We start from the raw sequence: 20,980 nt of genomic DNA on the forward strand, positions 1-20,980 counted from the left end.
AATTTAGAAATAGAACTTTTCTAGATGAGTCAATCAACTATAACACTGGGATGTGCTGTGCTGGCACATGACACCCCTTCCAGTTTGCAAACTGACCAATATTTATGTGTCTGTGGACTGTCGATATCTGATTTTTCAACATGCCAGGTAGCCAGTTTTCCCAGTCTTTGGGGGCAGCCTTGCTATTACATTCTTATGGGATGGACATTTTTCTCACTGTGTCCCTATCCTTTCTGTTTATCCCAAGTTATGAATGCCTTTAGTATTTCATTTCTGTTGTGCAAAAGATGCAGGTCCTTTTATTTCTGTAATGGTACATACATTTGCTAAATGCTCCAGATGTTACCATCCCAGCCAGCACCACCAGCCAACTCTATACAAGATTTGCAAGATCTGTGCCCATAATCTTTTGTGCCTTCCCTGTCCTCTCTTGACAGACATAAGCTGGCATCTGCTTGCTCATGCTTTGGCCCCTTACAGTGTCTTTCCTTGTATTATACTTGTTAATGGAAGCGGATATCTTTTGGGTGTGGAAATGCACAAAGCCAAAAAAAACCCTATAGTCCTGCTTTCTCACAATCATTTTGATGGTGAATGTAGTATGTATGTATGTGTATGCATGTGTGTGTGTGTTTGTGTGTGTGTGTGTGTGTGTATAGAGAGAGAATTTTGATATGAGAACTTCTGATTTTCTGTGTGTGTCTGTGTGTATAGACATAGACACACACACATATAGACACACACATAAATGCAGATCCTGTCACTCTTCTCATACCATATAGTAAACCACATCTGAAACTAAATGAGGTTTTAAAAGAACTTTTGGTTTTGACATAGAAAACTGTTACTCAAAGAATAAAAAGACCCAATGAAGAAGAGTAGCTGCATCTTCTAGCGATATATTCTGCTGGCCCATGTTCTGCATACACAGTCTATTTGCAGGTAGCTATTTGTGTCTTCAGCAACACATATCTTTTGTAGTACTCTTTGTATTTGTATTTATAGCACTCTTGATAGAAATAATACAAAAAGAGTGATGAGGAAGAAGCAGGACATTTCTTTTGGATTTTTTTCAATGCTAAATGACAACTGCTTCTTCAGCAATGCTGGAGAAACTTCCTAAGTCATTACCAAAGAAGCATTCTGTTTTTATTGAGATTTTTATTTTATAGGGATTCAAATTTAATAAAATCCTTCATCATTAAGCAGGCTTCCAGTTATATGACTGCCATTAAATACACACAACAGCCATCACACCATTATTGGGCATATCCTGACAGTGTCTATTGTGTTATCAATTTTTTCATTGTATTCGACAATATAGTATCAATTGTATATGCACACAGTGGTGTTTGTTGAATGGTGGAGGGAAAAAACAGACTGAGTACATTGTTTCCTATTATAAGATGCTAAATTAGAATTGCTAAGCAACATATTCAACAGCAATGGAGTAAATTCAGTGTATGCTAAAGGTTATTTGTTTAATAATTCATAATCCATGCAAAGAGTTTGTGTCGCTGAGAAGGGAAAATTACTTACCAGCAAATAAATTTGTTGTTATCCCTTCTGCTCTCCAATCCTATGAAAAGTTTCAGAGAGAAAAAATCAGTGTTGTGGCATCAGCTACCGTAGGAAAGGAGGCAAAGAATGGTGAAAGAGAGAATTTGGGAGCTTATTTTTCTAGAGTTAACAGTGGGCTTGCAAAGTGATTAAGCCCTCATCTAGAATGGATAGTCCATAAAGAAAGAAGTTATAGGATTCTAGTAATAGCATCAGAGAACATGAGTTCTCAAAAAATGAACTACTGTCCTTTTTCATGTGCCCCCACTTTCTTCTATTCTGCAGAACATTCCAGACAATCAGGGAAAGCAGGAAGACGTTCCAGAGAAGAGCTTGAAGAACACAATGAACCATGTTGGCTTCTGCAGCTGGCGTATGCATGTGGTAAAATACTGTGTACCACATGTAAAAATAATTGGTTTTAGTATTATGTGTTAAATCACACTCATATTCAAGAAGCACTTCTGCATAAACTCTATCAGATTTCACCATCTCTGGATAAAGAAAGGTCAATATTTTCCTAAAGAAATCTATTCTTCCATTGAATAGGTGAGGTAAAATATTTTCAACTTAGTTACAACTGACATTTTTCAGTTAAAAATAAATAATTAACAAGATTGAACTTGTATTAAATGTATCGAGGTTTTCTTGAAGAATAGACAGAGAGAATCAAATATACTTTATAAATACAGAATGTGTATATCAAATGAACAATATTTTATACAAAGGTGGTAGGATATCTTTTTAAAGCTTTTGGAAAAGTTGGGATTTTTAATTTGAATTCCGTAGAACACAGACATTAGACTAACTATTTTAGGCAAATATATGCATGGAAATTCAAATATGCCCATGAAACCAGCAGTTACAAAAACACTATTAGTGAAGTGGGTTTTTGTTGGTGGTGTTGTCAGGGATAGGGACTCAATATTTTAGCACAACATTGATCTAAGGTACAGAAAATTAATTGCAAATTAAAATTAATTTCAATAAATAACATAAATTTGTAGTCTTTAATGTTCTTATGGGTTTACTAAGACTTAACAGAAGTAACCTTCTGGATTGGGAAGTCAGCAGAACCTAAATTTCCAAAGCAAAAACATTCAAGAAAATGCCTTCAAATTAAGCAGTGTAAGAAACAAAATGTTACAGATTTAGTTGAAATTGAACTCAGCCAGAATGAAATGCTGGCTCCTAAATGAACTCCAGCTAGTACAAAGAAATCACACAACAATAGTGTCATCATACTAATGCTTATGCTCTATAGCAAGCCTCTATATATGGCATTTACAGAAATAATAGCTCCTCTAAATATCCACTAATTTTGAAGAAAACAATTCATAAGATGTGAGAAAGGTATGTAAGAACAGAAAAGATCAAGAAGAATCAGAGTGACTTTACTTTCTTTTCAAAAATTAAAAACATATCTTCAAGACTTATTGAGGACCACCAAGATGGATATTTATTCTCCCAAATTTCCAGTGATCAATTATTAAGATTGATTAATTAAGAGTTAGTAAGAATAACATTCTTTCTTGGTTTTCTTTTTGTTTTTGGCAATCCAGAAAAGAAGGCGTTAACTTTAAGGAAACCATATAGGATAGTTTATTAACTGGAACAAAAAGGCTATCATATGTATTGAATATTAGAAAGAAACCAACAATTTATAGGGAAAAGACCCAGGCATGCATAAAGACCGTGATCTTTAGCAGGCAAAAGTAAAAGCTGAAGAATGTGTCAAAGAGCTGCTATAACAACACAGAACTGGTGATACGGGCATTAGAAGACACCACTGTACCGTAGAACCAAAGGAAGGAGAAACAATTGGATATATAGTGGAAATTGCTTTATGAGTTATGATTTCTTTTTCTGAAGCTGTTAAAAGCCATTTTTAAGACTTGACTCATACAAAGCAGTACAATAATAGGAAATATACCAGATACTACTAAGTATGTTAGGTATGTCCTTCGTAAGAACAAAAGTGATATTGATTTCCTAAGAAAGCAGTGAAAAAATCTTAAATGTCCGTCTCAAAGGGTTTCAGCGTAAACCAACAAAATGGGAGCTCAAAAACTGTGAGGCCACAGTTCAATACACAGGTCCAATTTGTTGTGCATGCCATCCTAACCCATTTTTCCAGCAGAAAAATAAGCATGGCAGATCTGAGGGTATGTACAGAACCATAAGATGAAGAAACCTGATTCTAAGCTGTTTATGCTTTAATCTTATCATTTTGAAATCTCAGAGCAATTTATATAGTTTTTTGTGGTTTCTTATTCATGAGTTGATCAGGTCCACACCTGCTTTCTTTTAACAATACAAAAGTATATGGTCCTCATAAGCACTGGAAGAAGCACAAGAGAAATTAAAGGAATGCAAGGTAAGAAGTTTCATTCACTGGGATCAGTCAACTGGCAATAAATTGTGAATTAGAATATTCTGCAGATAATCATAATAAAAGCCATTTTGAGACTTCTCTGGCATCTTAAAGTGGCAGAACTTACACAATAGCAAAGCCTCCTGTTTCCTTGGCTAATCTTTTCATGGCATCTTGGGCAGGTTTTCATTGTCCTTCCTTTCTTAATCCCACAAATCAAGTATTGGATCCAAAAAATAGATCTGGTCCTCATTTTTTGAAGAATGGAGACAAGGTTACAGGAGGCTTGTTTTAAATGAAACACTTTTTAATTTATTCTTTGCCTCCGTGGATCCTGGTAGATAGCACCATAAGACTGATTGTCTGAAATCTACTGCAGGATGAGAGAAGAAGGAAAGAACTATATTTACATCTTGAGAATTGCTTTGAAACATACCCAAACATTTACAAATACATGTAAATGAATTATATTTGAGATCAAACAGCAATGCTTTGGATATGAATAGCTCCCCTTTAAGAAGATACGAATAATTCATATTTTGATTTCCCATTACTATATAATACTTTCATGAAAATCAAAGAACTCCTTGACTTCTCATTAGCCTTGTGCAAATAACATATCCAGAGGAATAAATATGTGGAAAATTGTATCCATTGGTCTGAGGTTCTAAATGTAGGATTGAATGAATGAAAGATGGGGGCTAATTAATACAATCTACATACTCTCCACATGTGCATTCTTCTAATATGTTATCTACTAAGTGGACCTATCAAGTGGCATTGTTAGCTGGCCACAGAAGAAGATCATTGATGTAATACATTGTCTTTCTATCAAGTATTATATAAAGGTAGTGCTGATTTACAACAACAACAAAAAGTGGAATTTTTGCTTGTGAAATGAGGAAAATCAGCTTTTCTCCCAATTCATGGAGTCCTATTCCCACATTTCAACCATAGCTGCATAAGATAATGCAAGGCACTCTGGGATCTTACAAACCTTCCAGGAGAATTACACAAAGTTCATTAGCTGGCATGGCTATACTGTACAGGGGCTGAGAAAGACACTCCTGGCAGCTAATGACAATTTGGATTCCTTAATTTTGATCCAATGAGTTTCTACCAAATTGCATTATGTTAAATACTGAGTCATAAAGGTTTTTGTAAAATTATATTTAAAATATTTATAAATTATATAGTATTACATCTTTATGCTTTGGGGAAAAATGAATAAAGAAAATGTGAAACAAATAAAGAATGGAGAAAATAAACACTTTATATTTTAACAAGTAAGTTTATTTTTATTTACCTCCTCCCCATCTCAGACATCTGGCTAAGTCATTCCCAGTTCCAAGAGGGAGAATAGCAACAGGAGGATGTTTAATCAAATTTGCTTTCTCTGTAAATAAAAGATGTAGGCATAGTTTAAGACTAACTGCAGATGAGATAGATAGATATAAAATTTTAATTATATTAATATAGTGGTTAGATGTTGTTTTGCTAAAATAGAGCCTGGCTCCTAAAAAGCTTACAAATTTATAAGAGTATAAACTTTTTGTGGACCAGAATTCACTTCATCAGACGCAGAGTGTTATCCTGAGTTATACTATACAGTCAAGAAAAAAATACTGTTCACAACTACTCCTCCCAACCATGTTGTGTGTTCGGGTATACACACATAAATTAAGAAGGAATATACCAGCAGTTTACAAGAGGAAACTACTGTCTCCCCAAAACTAATTTTCCACATTTAGGATATAGTAGATTATGAAACTAATTATCATGAACTAAAATCATTGGGAAAAAAAATCTTTGATTTTGATAACGGATGACTCACCAAGATAAATGCACCCCACCAATATTGCATTTTGGATTGACAACTGTTGATAATTTAAGAGCAGTCTGTGATAGGTTATCAGGGTTTCCATTAGCCATTGACCAAAAGAGTAAAAAATCAGTGGAATTATACAGAAATTAAGGAGAAGTAGAAAAACATACAAGCAGCAGCATTTAGTGCACAGCAAAAGCCAATATGGTGTGAGTAAATCAAATTCAGGAGAAAATAAAGAATGTTGTGGAAGGTGTCAAGGTTCTATACACAGACTGATGGAAGAGCCTGGCACAAGAGAGTCAACAAATATGAAAGTGAGTGGATGGGAAACCACAAACCTGATTTTTAATAGCCATAACTATAGCTATGTGTCCCTGATGTCCACGCTGGTGTGATCGCTGACCTTGAGCCAGACATCCTAGAGAGTGAAGTCAAGTGGGCCTTAGGAAGCATTGCTAACAACAAAGCTAGTGGAGATGACAGTATTCCAGCTGAGTTATTTAAAATACTAAAAGACGATGGTGTTAAAGTGCTGCACTCAATATGCCAGCAAGTTTGGAAAACGCAACAGTGGCCACGGGATTGGAAAAGGTCAGTTTACGTTCCAATTCCAAAGAAGGGCAATGCCAAAGAATGCTCAAACTATCGCACAATTGCACTCATTTCACATGCTAGCAAGGTTATGCTCAAAATCCTACAAGCTAGGCTTCAGCAATACATGAACCGAGAACTACCGGATGTACAAGCTGGGTTTCGAAGAGGCAGAGGAACTAGAGATCAAATCGCCAACATTCGCTGGATCATGGAGAAAGCACGAGAGTTCCAGAAAAATATCTACTTCTGCTTCATTGACTATGCAAAAGCCTTCGATTGTGTGGATCACAACAAACTGTGGCAAATTCTTAAAGAGATGGGAGTACCAGACCACCTTACCTGTCTCCTGAGAAATCTGTATGCGGGCCAAGAAGCAACAGTTAGAACCGGTCATGGAACAACCAATTGGTTCAAAATAGGGAAAGGTGTACGACAAGGCTGTATACTGTCACCCTGCTTATTTAACCTATATGCAGAGTACATCATGAGAAATGCCAGGCTGGAAGAATCACAAGCCGGAATTAAGATTGCAGGGAGAATCATCAACAACCTCAGATATGCAGACGATACCACCCTAATGGCAGAAAGTGAAGAAGAACTAAAGAGCCTCTTGATGAGGGTGAAAGAGGAGAGTGCAAAAGCTGGTTTGAAACTCAACATTAAAAAAACTAAGATCATGGCATCTGGACCCATCAATTCCTGGCAAATAGAAGGGGTAGAAATGGAAGCAGTAACAGACTTCATTTATTTGGGCTCCAAGATCACCGCAGATGGAGGCTGCAGCCATGAAATTAAAAGACGCTTGCTCCTTGGGAGGAAAGCTATGGCAAGCCTAGATAGCATATTAAAAAGCAGAGACGTCACCTTGCCGACAAAGATCCGCATAGTCAAAGCTATGGTTTTTCCAGTAGTAATGTATGGCTGTGAGAGCTGGACCATAAAGAAGGCGGAGCACCGAAGAATTGATGCCTTTGAACTGTGGTGCTGGAGAAGACTCTTGAGAGTCCCCTGGACTGCTAGGAGGTCAAACCAGTCAATCTTAAAGGAAATCAACCCTGATTGCTTATTGGAAGGATCGATAATGAAGCTCAAGCTCAGATACTTTGGTCACCTAATGCGAAGAGAGGACTCTTTGGAAAAGACCCTGATGCTGGGAAAGATTGAAGGCAAAAGGAGAAGAGGACGGCAGAGGATGAGATGGTTAGATAGCATCACTGAAGCAATGAGCATGAAACTGAGCAAACTCAGGGAGGCAGTGAAGGACCGGAAGGCCTGGCGCAGTATGGTTCATGGGGTCACGGAGAGTCGGACACGACTTAACGACTAAACAACAACAACAATAGCTAAGACTTTTGCAACTTTCTTCGATGTTTCAGTACATTGATCCTGCAACAGCTTGTAATCACTGATTGTGACAGATGGAAAAGTTTACAAAGTGGTTCAGTGAGATCAAAGTACCAGATGTGATATAAGGGGCAGTCTAGAAACATATGTGCACAAACTCAACTTTTTTGGCTGACCACTTATAAAGGCAATTCTGATAAGGAATATTATGATATTTATTTGAAGCCAGGGCATTTACACTGGCATGACTTGATGCCCTGCCCTCAATGGTAGATGAGTAGATGCTATGTAGATACAAAAGATATGAGAAAAATATCTAGGTATAAGAAAAAGAGCATCTGCAAGCTTGGAATAGCAAATAGCATAGCTATAATTTTTTATCTATCTTTTTCAACTTATATGTCCAAGATTCTCTGCTTAAGCTCTGCCAAAGTTTATCTGGGCCTACTGAGCATACAGTTAGGGGAAACAGCCTGTAGTGAGACAAAGACAAATCTATTTGCTTTTTTAAAGAAGAGGTGTAACTATTGAAAAATGTAAGCTGGGCCAAGGACTCTCCTCAGTTTGTTTTAGCTAGAATTTAAGTCAGCAAAGTCTCAGGTGGTCCTTAAGAGAAACATAGCCAAATTTCAGCTAAAAAGTGCATTTATTGAGTGACATGAAGAACAGCTTCCAAAACGTTGGATTGAAAATAGATAAATATGCAGCATGCACACAATACATGCATACAAAAGACCTAGGGGTATCTATGTTTGATTAATTCCAAGAAGAACAAAGCCAGTCATATAGTGCTTCCTAATAGTCAGTATATGCCAGAGATGTGGGATGAAATGATCTTGCTCTGATTGATTAGTTTCAGGAAGGCCTTGCTGATGAACTGAGAAATGAGTTAGTGAGACAAGGCACACCAGATAATTTGGAAAAAGATTTTTCCATTGTTGTATGTTAATTGATGGGTGATTGGAAGAGTTGAGTCAGAGAGGAAATACTAAGATGAGAACGTTTTCCAGCTTCACTTCATCCCTACTTCCCCTCCCTATAGCCTCCTTGGGCATCAGCACTGGGGAATCAATGCAAATAGGAATAATAAAAATACCTTTCTTATTGTCTGTTTTGAATAGTGTATAAATGTGGTTTATCTCTATGTGTCTATTGATGGCTGATGTGTCTGAGTGCCAAGCTTCCAGGAATTCCCTAGCGTTTTTGGATTTAGCTTGGTCTAGAATGCTCACAGTTTCCCACTTGAAGTTATGGTTGAGTTTGTGCATGTGTTTTGAGATTAAGGAGTTTTCATCATGTCTTCTGATTGTTAGTTGGTGTTCATGGATGTGCTCTGCTAGTCTTCTGCCTGTCTGTCATACATAGTGGCTATTACAGTCCTTACATTGTATGTTGTAGATGACTCCTGTTTTTTCTTTTTGAGCTACAGTGTACCTAAGATGTTTTGGAGGGCTTTAGTTGGTTTGTCTGTTATGGTGATGCTGTGTGTTGTAATAGTCTCTTGGTTGTTTATGAGAAGTTTCTGATGTATGACAGTGTTATCCTTTTCATAGCTTGTATTGTTTGTGCTGTAGTGGGTTGAGTGGTCAGGCACTTTCTGATAAAGTTGCATGGGTATCCATTTTGTTGGAAGATGTTGTATAGACAATGTTTCCTTTTTCTGGTATTCTGGGTTGCTGCAGTACATTTGTGTTCATCTGACTAATGTTCTTACACAGCTCTTCTTGTGGGAAGATGGATTGTTACTTTGGTAATGGAGCGCTTGGTTAGTGTGGGTTGTTTTTCAATAGACATGTTTCTAATTTGCCATCATTTCCTTTGCTGATGAAGACATCCAGGAAAGGTAGTATATTGAATTTTATTCCTTTGAAGATGTTGATAGTTTCATGTGTCTTCTCGGTTGTTCCTTTTTTATTATGACGAAGGTGTCGTCTATGTACCAGATCCATACTTTTGGTTGTATGGGTGGGAGTGCTATAGTTTCTAGATGCTGCATTACAGTCTCTGCTATGAGTCCTGAGATGCTGATCCCATGGGCGTTCCTCTTATTTGTTGGTATATTTGTCCATTAAACTGAAAGTAGGTAGTGAGGCAGAGACTGATGAGATCCATGATTCTGGGTATTTTGATCTTGTGTTCGTTGTACTGTAGTGGGTTGAGTGGTCAGGCACTTTTTGATAAATGGGTAACCTGAGGTCTATGGATGTAAAGTGCACTGGCTATCCTGGCTATGGATGTAAAGTTGCATGGCTATCCTGGTTCTGTGGATGTAAAGAGTACTGTGACCTCGAATGAAATGCAGAAGACTAGCCAAGTACATTCATGAACACCAACTAGCAGTCAGAAGACATGATGAAAACTCCTTAATCTCACAACACATGAACAAACTCAACCATAGTTTAAACTGGAAAACCATGAGCATCCAAAAACACCAAGGAATTCCTGGAAGCTTGGCACTCAGATACATCAGTCATCAATAGATACCATAGAGATAAACCACATTTACACACGATTCCAAAGAGACATTAAGAAAGCTAAGAAGGAAACAAAAAGACCAGAACACATCCTCTCCCGCAGCTTACATCCAGATAAGCAGGGATTAACACCAGATAATCAAGCAGAAAACAATACTCTAATCAAGGAACCTCCAAGGATACAGACAATCAAGAGACAAACAATCAAGCAGAAAGCAATACCCTAATCAAGGAGCTACAAAGGAGAAAACCACACCCAGAAAACCGGGCAAGCTACTGTATATAAAACAAGGAGCAAACCCCACTGATGATGTTACCCAGTCAAGTAATGAAACATCTGCAATCAAACAACCAAGCTCAGAGAACACCAAGAACTCCATAAATGTGTATTCTTTCATAAATATTAATATATTGATTGATCTTACATAAAATTTGTATTATGCATAAAGGCCAGGTTAACCATCTAGTAAATCTTAGGAGGTAAACTAAACTATGGATAAATTCTTTTCAGTTTTTGACTAAATAACAATAATTTAAAAAATACTCATATGTCTCTTCAGTACAGTATTGAGGTACAGGGTATTACCGTTTGATGAACTGTATCCTGGATTTTTGACAAAAATCCAATGTACTAACAAAGAATCCACAATAACATCAGACATTCCCTATCAACAGTATATGAAAGCATTTCAACAGCTTAGTTTCTGCTTCAAATATCTGTTTCATAATTTCCCTAAACTCTCATAACCAACTTCCTTCCTGTAACCTCCCTTCTTTTAATTACTCCAACATGGAGCAGAGAATTTTGGCTTTTTCTGATGAATTTAGAATTACTTAAACACAAAGACCAAATTTCAGACATTTCTTACTGGTTTTATTTTAAGCAGAAATACATAATGTTACCTATGCAGTCTAAAATCCAACCTACTGTTCCATCTCCACCACATGCCAATACTCTAAAGTCAGAAACATCTCGAAAAAAATTTAATCTGAAAAAGAAAAGAATATGAAATTATGTTCAGAAGCTTGCTTCCTTGACACATTGTGAACAGAATACTTACACAGCAGTTGCCTTTGCTCGCTTTGAAAAAAACAGCTGAACTCGGCTTGCAGCAGGACAGCACATACTTCATAGCAATTATAATTTTCAAATACAATGGGGTCTGTTATAAGGGTACTAGTCTTAAGATGCTAATTACTGCAAAGCGATACAATAAAATTAGTTTCATTATAACATGCAGTTTATTATGGTGAGCAGTAAAATATTCATCTCCCGGGAACTATATTTTAAAGTATAAAGATTAACTGGTACATAGATGCCAACCAGCTGTAAAGACCATCATTTTTCAGACAGGGATTTCTACAATGTACAGCTGACTGCAACAGTTTTTAAACACAGGCTAGAACCAAATTAAACCCTGCATTATATAGGAGACATAATACACTTCCAATACAAAGTGCAGTAATATGTTCTTTAATGTAATGAGGGTGGCTGCCCTTAAAGCAATATCTTAGTTAATGATTCCAAATTTAAATTAGATCAACAGTTCACCAGTTACACAAAAATGTATATGGATGTTGCACCACAGAAGCAACTAAGTATACTGGAACTACTGATGAATTGAGTATTTCTATACATGAGTGAAGTACATTCACAAAACAAATGACACACCAAGCACATTAGCCTGTGAAAGAAAAATGGGAAGTAGGATATTATAGAAATTGTGGTTTTCATTTTTATTTGGACTGTTCAAAACTGAAGTGTAATCATAATAGATGAGTAACAAAAGTCCTTATTTCTGCAGTTTATAATCCCAGTTAATGACAAACAGATTTAGGCATAATACAGCAACTATTTTTCAAGAGAGACAGGAAAAGACTAGGTATGGAAACAAAGTAGGTCATCACTTCAACAGCCATTATTCTCTCAGTTCACTGAAGTATTGCTGCAGACATAAAATAGAAACACATTTTAATGGTAATTAAAAACATAAAACTCTGGAAAAAAGTATCTACTGTATACAGAAGGGCAGAACAGGTACTGAAATAGTACTGGAAGATTCACTGGCCAGTGGGAAATTTGTATTTCAAATCAGACATTAGGAGGAGTCATTATTTCTCTGAAAGAAGCTCACTTCTAGTTCAGTGAGGAGAAACATTAAAACAAAACAAAACGTGTTTTGAAGAAGCAACGCTGCTCATTCCTGCGTGGGAAACTGGATGCTTATAACCCCATTAAGATAGCCCTCCCCAACCTCCTTTCCTCCAGAAGTGCTGGATCTTGGCAAGGATTCTGTTAGGAAGTTACAAAAGTTCAAGTACAACATAATTAGAAGAGAGAAGGTTACAGAAGCTATCCACGGACTTTACCTATGCAGTTCGAACTTATCCTTCCCTCTTTCCAATATACAGTATATCTAAGGACAATGTTTACAGTTATAGTTGCAATTGTAGTTAAAGTCATAGTCTATAGCCTGCTTTGCTTCCGAAGAGTTTAAAGTGGCACACATAAGAATTTTATTAGACAATCTTGCGTGGTGACAGTCAACAGGGCAGAAGTCCTAATTTCAGGCAAAAGAGTATATCAGATACCTCAGGGTATTTTCTAGTATATGTAAGAAGTAGATTGAATGACTGTCCACAATGTCCACTTTTAAAGCTGGCCATTTTCCTGGAATGCATCTTCCAGATAGATGTGGACATTTCAGTGAGCAACAGTCTGAGGATGATCCTGGATTCATCCTTCTGTCTAGGTACCCAAACTGTAGCTATGGTCAGTGGGGACAGGTAATAGCTTCCAACAGGGTGCTTGCAACTATGGACTCCTAAATCAAATTGCAAAGAGCTGTCCATTGTGCCTACTACTTATTTTGTTTTCTCACAAAAAAACAACCCCACCATCAGAAAAGGGAAACCAGGAAAGAAAGGATTATATGGTGGCAGGGAACTTCTCAGCAACCGTAATAGAGACAACACATTCAGAATGTACTGTCTTAATAGTTTTATAATTTGCTGCAGGAGATTATATGACTTGCAGTTAACCCTACTGAAATTAGTGATAAAAGACTAAGAGTTAAGCATCAAAATTAATGCTCTAATTCTGTATATTTTTACAAGTGGATAGAAGCAATGCTTTGGGAAATAAACTAAGGGATGCATAAATACCACATCACAGCTTTAAAGAAGTTAATATAAGGAGAAAAACAATTGCAAGGTTTTAAAATAGCATAATTTAGACATTTCCTTGCCAGGAAGAGTGACCTCTCTGCTTTTTCACAGAGACATGCCACTGAATTGCTATTTACACAACTGTTGTTTACTTATAATGTGAATATTGCCTGAATTTCAGATTATTCAGCGTAACTAAATCAGCTGTAGCAGTTGTTGATGAAAGTGGCTTGCTCCTACGGAGATATAACCAGTGAACAGTGAAACTCTTTTTCAGAGTAAAACAGGTGCGTGTTACAAACTGTATAGTGTACATGTCACTTTGTTAAGTAAGACTCTAAATGTATTGTCCTATTTTATATTTAAGTTCAGCTGCAGAGCTTGCATGGTCTCTCCAATTTACACTTATTTTCCCATGCTACAATTTTAATAATCAAAGTAATATTAACAATGTGCTTTTTAATTGTTGAAAAAATTAAATCTACAAAGCTAATACTTAAAGTTATGCTACAGGAAAGTTCACTTAAGCATTGCAAAGAAATATATTTGATTTTACAGGAGAACCCACCTTACTGTTTCATTAACAGCTTGGACTGAATTTGGTCCTTGGACAAATAAGATTTGCTGAAGAAAAAGTAGCAAACTACACTTGCAGCTGTCTTTTTTTCTTTCCCATCACTACTCCCATTTTTCTATTTTTTTAAAATTTATATGTTCAATAAATATGTAGAGCAAACCTTAATAACAAGGTTGCCATCATGTTGTAAATTTGCATGTGACAAAAGAAGAAAATTACATGAAGAGTAATCATAGTAACTTAATTAAGTAATAATATAATTAAAATGTAATTTCAGTAATATTAAAGGTCACATGATCACCAGTTGCAAACTTCCCAGCTGGCTTCTGACAAGCAAAATCAATGGGAAACCATGTGATTCACTTAACAACCATGTGATTCATTAATGACCACACAATTCACTTAACGACCATGGTGATTTGTTTAACAACCGCCACAAAAAATGTCATAAAATTGGGTGTGGTCACATGATGCCTCACTTAACAACTGTACTACTTAATGACAAATTTTCTGGTCCTTATTGTGGTCATAAGTCAAGGACTACCTGTAACTGCTGTGGAAAGAGAGATGTTCCTTTTCTGATTGTCCTTTTACCACTTGAAAAGAAGTCTAATAGGCATTAAATTTAAACACTAAGGCATGCAGCCAACCCCACTCCTTCCTCCTTTCCTCCGATTTGGAGTAGATAAGTCTACTAAACCAGGGTTTTCATACTATGTTCCATGGAATTCTATAGTTCTGTGAAAATGTGATAGACATCCATGAGAGATTAAGGGGTGGGGGGGGGGGAAGTGCACTTGAACACAGACAATTTTCTATCACTAGAGCTTTGCCTTTTGATCAGGGGTTCAGTATTTTTTTAACTAACAGGTTCTGCAGCCTGAAAAAGTTTGAAAACCACTGAACTAGCCTAGGAGAGTCTTAGCTGTCTAGCAGTGAGGGATCAATCCAGCCTAATACCACTCACCTGCTTTTAGACCAAGTTAGCTAAGGTAAAAATTTCCTAAAAATGTAAAAAATTATGAGAAATGATCCCTTAAAAGTACAAAGAAATCCATATTAACTCAATTATAAAGAATAATTTTTTAAAAGCTGATAGAGAATAAAAATAGCAGTAAATCAGACTATAAAAGTAAATAAAATCCTATACTGGAAAGTTAGTCTAGTTATATCAATATATTGAGAAGCTATTGAAGCCAAATGCGCTTTCTTATTCATCAGCAACTCAGACAGCCAGGGACTCAGAAACAGACAGGAGCAACCAGGAACAAAATCAAAGAGCCTCTGACTCTTCAAGTGGGGTGAATCTGATAGATGGTTATTTCATTTCTGGCTAATGGACTACAATATAGACAGACAGATGATAAACTATCAAAATTTGGAGAATACTCAAATGAGTGAGAATGAATAAAGAAGCAGTAACCTTCCTTTCAGACATTAGTGAATATTTGCAAAAAGATGTGACTAGGAAGCGATAAGAGAGGATAGAAAAATAGAGCAGCAATCCTAACCACATTAGACATTTTAAACAGGGCGAGCTGGCCAGAGGCAGGCTAGATCACAGCATACCCTTTTTCCAGCTGGCTACTGAATGTTCCAGTTGAATTTCTGAGAGATATTCAAGGATGTCCCCAGAGTTTTATCGCTGGAACTTGGCTGGCCCCATGAAGTTGAAGCTGGCAGCCAACAAAACATTGTACTGTGCTTTCTAGTTTTGAAACACAGCCTGGCCCATGATAGCTGCCTTTAAAACTGGCTCAGACCATCAAGGATAGGTCTCTTATGATAGTGTTAGTATAAGACTGCAGCTGGCAGGTGGAAGACAGAGACTCAGTCAGTAGTAATAATGAGTGGCTCTGACCCCTTGACTTCTTATTTGTAAGCCTGTGTTCATTGAACTAACTAGATTTATAAAGCCACTTTGTAACTGAGGGAAATTTGTATCCAGCTGATTGTATAGCCACAACAAAGAAATAAAACGGTGTGTGTATATATATATATACACATACACACACACACACATGGCCTGGTAACTCAGAATTAAATTAACTTGCATAAGAAAAACATAAATAAGAAAGGCTATACAATATTGGACAGATGATTAATCAGAAGGTTTTGCAGTTTCTTTACTAGTGTTTCAAATAACAAATTAGACTAAACAATTTTTTAAATGGAGAAAATGAGAATGGAAAATGATCTTACATTTAAAAATGAATATTCACAAAACACTACCCTCTTGTGGTGTTATGCTACTGTGTGGTTTGTTTGTTTGTTTTTTAGTACTGCAAGCCTTTTTAAAAACTTTCATTAATCTACACCAAGTAGAAGGTAATGTTTATATTTAAAAACCCCAAAGAACCCTACACTGTGACATCAAGATACAGCAAAGTATATATTCCTTCAATTAATCTCTCCTTATACAATATTTCCAGAATTTAATTTAATGTTAATACATTGCAAAGTATAGACATCTTATGTCAATCATCAATGTGTTTTAGGCTACATGTTATTTAATAAGTTCATGTTTGACAGCATATAGACTTACCCTGGCATTGGTCCACTTCCTGCAAGGCTGTAAACTTGACGAGGATTTAGAAGATACTGAAATTTCCTATAAATTCTGCAGTTGTAGATAGAAGAAATATTTGAATTTTATTGGCAACAATTGTATTTTGGCAATTCTAGCATGTATTAATATTTTGGATCAAACAAAGTCAAAATGCATCCCACACTGTACTTACCAATATTCATATTTCAGGCTGTACAGAAGGACAAGTCACACTAACATTAAGTTTGCATAATTCGTAGACATGGAAAATGTCAAGTAGATAAAATATCAGGCAAGAACTAGTTAAGGAAGACCTTAAATTGATTCCCTCCCCCGCCCCAATCATTTGTACATGATGTACTGCAAACTGCTTTTGAAATTTTAGTCCATTTCAAAATCTGTTTGTCATACATCAGTAGATGACCTAGCTGCAGAGCTCTTTAGATCTTGGTCACTACTTCTATCTATGGCAAAGATGGGATAACTCAAGTGCACACCACTTGAGGCCTTACAGCTCCACTTCTGTGATAAACCAACAGCCCCAAATGAAGAGAGTCAGACATATTTTTGGTGCCTAAAATTTTGTTCAATCAAACCTTCTGGAATTCTATCACTACAAGCACATTTCTCCAGTTTACAAAGCTAATGGAAGAGTCACAAACTGGATATTCCATAATAACATTCTTCTTAAACAGAGAATTGAAAGAAAGGTTCTAGTCTAGAAATATTGTTTTCAGTATAAGATTTTATTGCATTTGGGTTTATCTGGGTAACACCTGATGAAGTGAAGTTCCCTTGGAAGTGGCAGAATCCCAAAAGAGAACTTATCTCATTGGCTGCTTTGCAAGAATCAGGCTTCCATATGTAAGATAAAATATGTAGCCATGAATGACATACAGCCCCAGTATCACTTTTATGATTCCTCACAATGGTTTCATCAATGTATCTTGTATTTCTTTAAATCTCATAGGTATGTTTATTTAAAAAAAAATTCTCACCAAAATAAATCAAGCAATTCTTTATCTTTCTTAAAGAATTAATAAATGCACAATATTTTAAAATAAAAAGGTGGGGCTGGATCTCTTATATATGTTACATCTATAACAACTATACATTTGTCAATGACTAATCATTGGTTAATGTTAATCAGATTTTTCAGAAATCAAACACATGCATTATTCCTAGCCTGAAGATGGTCCAGAAAAAGAGGGAAGAGAGTGGCAGGTGACTTACTTCCTTTTGGATGAACTGTAACTATCATGGTTACTGGAGCAGACAACTGACATGAGCAATTGCTTGGGATTTTAGACTGAATCAACAAATCATCCTAATATTTGTTTGAACGAGAAAGCAGTTGATTGTTATACTATATTAAACTGGTTTTCCTCTCCTTAATAAAGCCCTCCAAGGAGAAAGTTTCTGAAGACAACTAGAAAGTTGCATCTTGGTTCTTGTATATAATGCATTTTTAATGCATTTTGAAAAATGAGATCAGGGAACTAGACCACTGAAAACTAGAATTCAGCGAGAGATTTGAAATAAGAAACACATAGTAGACTAAATAAGGAAGAACAAAATAGAAAAGGTTAAAGTAGCAGTAGAAAGCTAAGGACCCTTATATGGGCCTTAGTCTAATTTCAAAACGCCTTTGTCAAACTCATGTTTCTGGCATATCTGTTCTTTCCCTAACAATCTTCTAGTTGAGAAAAAAAGGAAGAAAAAAAAAGGAAAGGAGGAAGTGAGACTATGCCATCTTTCTTGCTGCTTACTTTATACCATGAACATGCAATATAGTTCTCAATAAATTATTCTTGTGATAATGTGGCCCTGGACAAGGGAAAAAGAAAAAGCTAGAAACAATCCAAGAAGGAAGAGGGAGAGGACACCGAGTAGGCAGGAATAGAGGATGTAGAGATAGAGGAAGGAGTACAGAGATCTATTATTAAGAGAAAGTAAGAAGAATAATAGTGAGAATATAAACTAAAGTGCTGGTAATATAATAACTGCAAAACCAATCGATAATTGGAGACGTAGAAAGAGCCAGAAGTTAAAAGAAGAAAGGTTGCTGGAATAGTGCTCTGACTGGAATATCCAAAAGGAACAGAAGACACAGAGTAGCCACAAATCCAACAGCAATTAAGCTCCAACGATGTTGCAACTCAGACCCCGATAATCACAGTAAGTGACAATTAATAAAGCCCACTTGTGTTGGAACTTCATAATTGTAGTCATATTTATTTTATAGGCTATATTTATTATAGCCTATAAAATAGAGCTGCTTCAACAAGCCAAGAGCTTACAGAAGCATTTTGATGACAAGTAAAAGTATTTTAAATATAGTTAGTATGATTAAGATGGGGCAATTTTTCAGTTTGAAACATATTCCAAATAAGGAAAGTATATGACTGTAGGTAAATAAATAAATAAATACATGTAGAAATGAAAACATTGGTTAATCTAATCAACAAATTGGTTATAGTTCAACATCATTTTTTTATTATTAACATTGTTCTATGCAATTAGTGTTAAGTAACTTTGGAAAATAAAATGTAAAATACATGTATTCATTTTTTTCTCCTCAAAAAGTAAATAAAAGAATTGGTTTTCTGCAGAACTCATACTGATATAAGCCCTTAACAAGATCATCAAGAAACACATACCTTTCTCCTTGTTTTCCACCACTTTTAGGGTTAACAAAAACTAGAAGTGGATGAGTACCAGGAGATGGTGTGATCTAAATTTAAAGAATTCAGTGGAAAATCATTAATTCTATTCTCCTTCAATATTATATTATATTATTTTATATAATATTATATTATTAATATACATACACCCACACACATACACTAAGCCCTCTGCATACACAAACTAGTGTGTAAATAGTGTAAATGTAGACAGTGGTTAAGGCACCAGGCTAGAAACCAGGAGACTGTGAGTCCTAGTCCCTCCTTAAGCATGAAAGCCAGCTGGGTGACATTGGGCCAGTTACTCTCTCTCAGTCCAGCCCACCTCACAGGGTTGTTGTTATGGGGAAAATGGGAGGAGGAAGGAGTATTAGGTATGTTTGCCACCTTGAGTTATTCATAAAAATAATAAAGGTGGGATAAAAAAAATCTTTAAAAACCCTAGATTGCTAGACAGAAATATATATATGGAGATAGATACATATTCTTATTTATGTGGTCACAAACAGTCAACACTGACTTGACGGTACGAAAACAATCAGTCAGTGACTCCACGCATATGCAGTTACATACACATACAGAAAGACCATCGGAAAAATTTAAGATATTTAATTAATCAACTGAAAAATAGCTTGTAAAAGAAATGTAATTTTCACAACATGTGGTAGCACTGTGGCTGGATATCCAAGTTATTTAAGATATATTTATAACGTTTACCTCTACAGGCTATGCACACAAGTGAAAACAATAGGTGCACAGTTGAGCATGATGGGCAAATTTTCAACTAGCACATCCATTTATGAAAATCATAAATACCAACAATATTAAGAAAATTCATTTCTAATAACCTCAATTTTAAGAGTGTGCCTAAAGCTATAGCCCTTCATACTTTCTTGAACTGTAGCTTCTAGCAATTTTACTCATCCTCTTCTGAATTATAGGCATCTACCTTTCACACCAAAGGTTATACAGTAGACCATTTTGAACATCACTGGTAAAATAAATCTATCAAAAAAGGTTCAGAAGCATATTGCATAAGAAAACAGCAAAAATATCCTGCATAAACTTTATTCTTGAGGTTCCTAGGGCCAAGTCAGACAACCCTTTTTTGCTGCAAAAATTAGGTGCTTTGCTTTTACTAATGGGTTACACAGAGTTTTATCTATTGTAAACTTTTAATACGTTTGCAGTCATATTTTAAATCCAAATAGAAGTGGAACCCCTGCCTTTCTGTGATTAAGGGGAAAAAACCACAGGTCAGGGAATTCAGGCAGGATTCAGTGAGCGCAATTCAGGCAATCACCGGGTTGGTGAGAGGAAGATCTATGAGGCATATATGATTCTGTTTAGATAAAATCACAGCCTGTTTCAACAACTGTCACATCTTTAATGCTTATTTAGAAATTTAATCAATGTTATTTATTTAGTTTAATTCCAGGATTGTTTATTCCTGTGAATGAAGCATAAACCAATGGTTTTCATTGTGACAAAGATTGACTATCTCTTAGAACTCTCTATGGGTTCAGGTTAATTAATGAGACCCATCTTAAGCTTATACATGATATATTACTTCCTCTAATTAGAAATAATAATCCTGATCATTATGCTGGTTAAGCTGGAAAGAAATAAGATGAATGTGCTTAACTATGATTAATAACAGTTGCACCTAAGAAGTTATCCTCTCTGCCTGCATAGTCCTTTATGACTATGTTTTTTATTTAATAATTTTAGTAGTAAAAAAGCTTCATAGATATAAATTCTAAAATCTTCCTTTTATAGTGAATATTGTTAGAAGAAAATATATTACCAAAGTAGCCTAATAGAAAATT

The 20,980-nt window shown here is 35.8% G+C and overlaps 1 protein-coding gene across 1 annotated transcript in view; it reads right to left on the reverse strand.

Moving 5' to 3' along the window:
* DGKB (diacylglycerol kinase beta) overlaps nt 1-20,980 on the reverse strand; it is a 302,803-nt gene that overhangs the window by 152,587 nt on the left and 129,236 nt on the right. Inside the window, exons 16-19 of the mRNA XM_088150655.1 lie at nt 19,128-19,201; nt 16,465-16,539; nt 11,078-11,163; nt 5,241-5,330 (exon numbers count right to left, since the gene is read on the reverse strand). Coding sequence (XP_088006781.1) covers nt 5,241-5,330; nt 11,078-11,163; nt 16,465-16,539; nt 19,128-19,201 — 325 coding nt within the window. The remainder of the gene's footprint in view (nt 1-5,240; nt 5,331-11,077; nt 11,164-16,464; nt 16,540-19,127; nt 19,202-20,980) is intronic.

This window comes from Python bivittatus, unplaced genomic scaffold (assembly GCF_059951505.1).
Source record: "Python bivittatus isolate LINGU-HERP-01145 unplaced genomic scaffold, Pbiv_v1 ctg000610_np1212, whole genome shotgun sequence".
NCBI lineage: Eukaryota > Metazoa > Chordata > Lepidosauria > Squamata > Pythonidae > Python > Python bivittatus.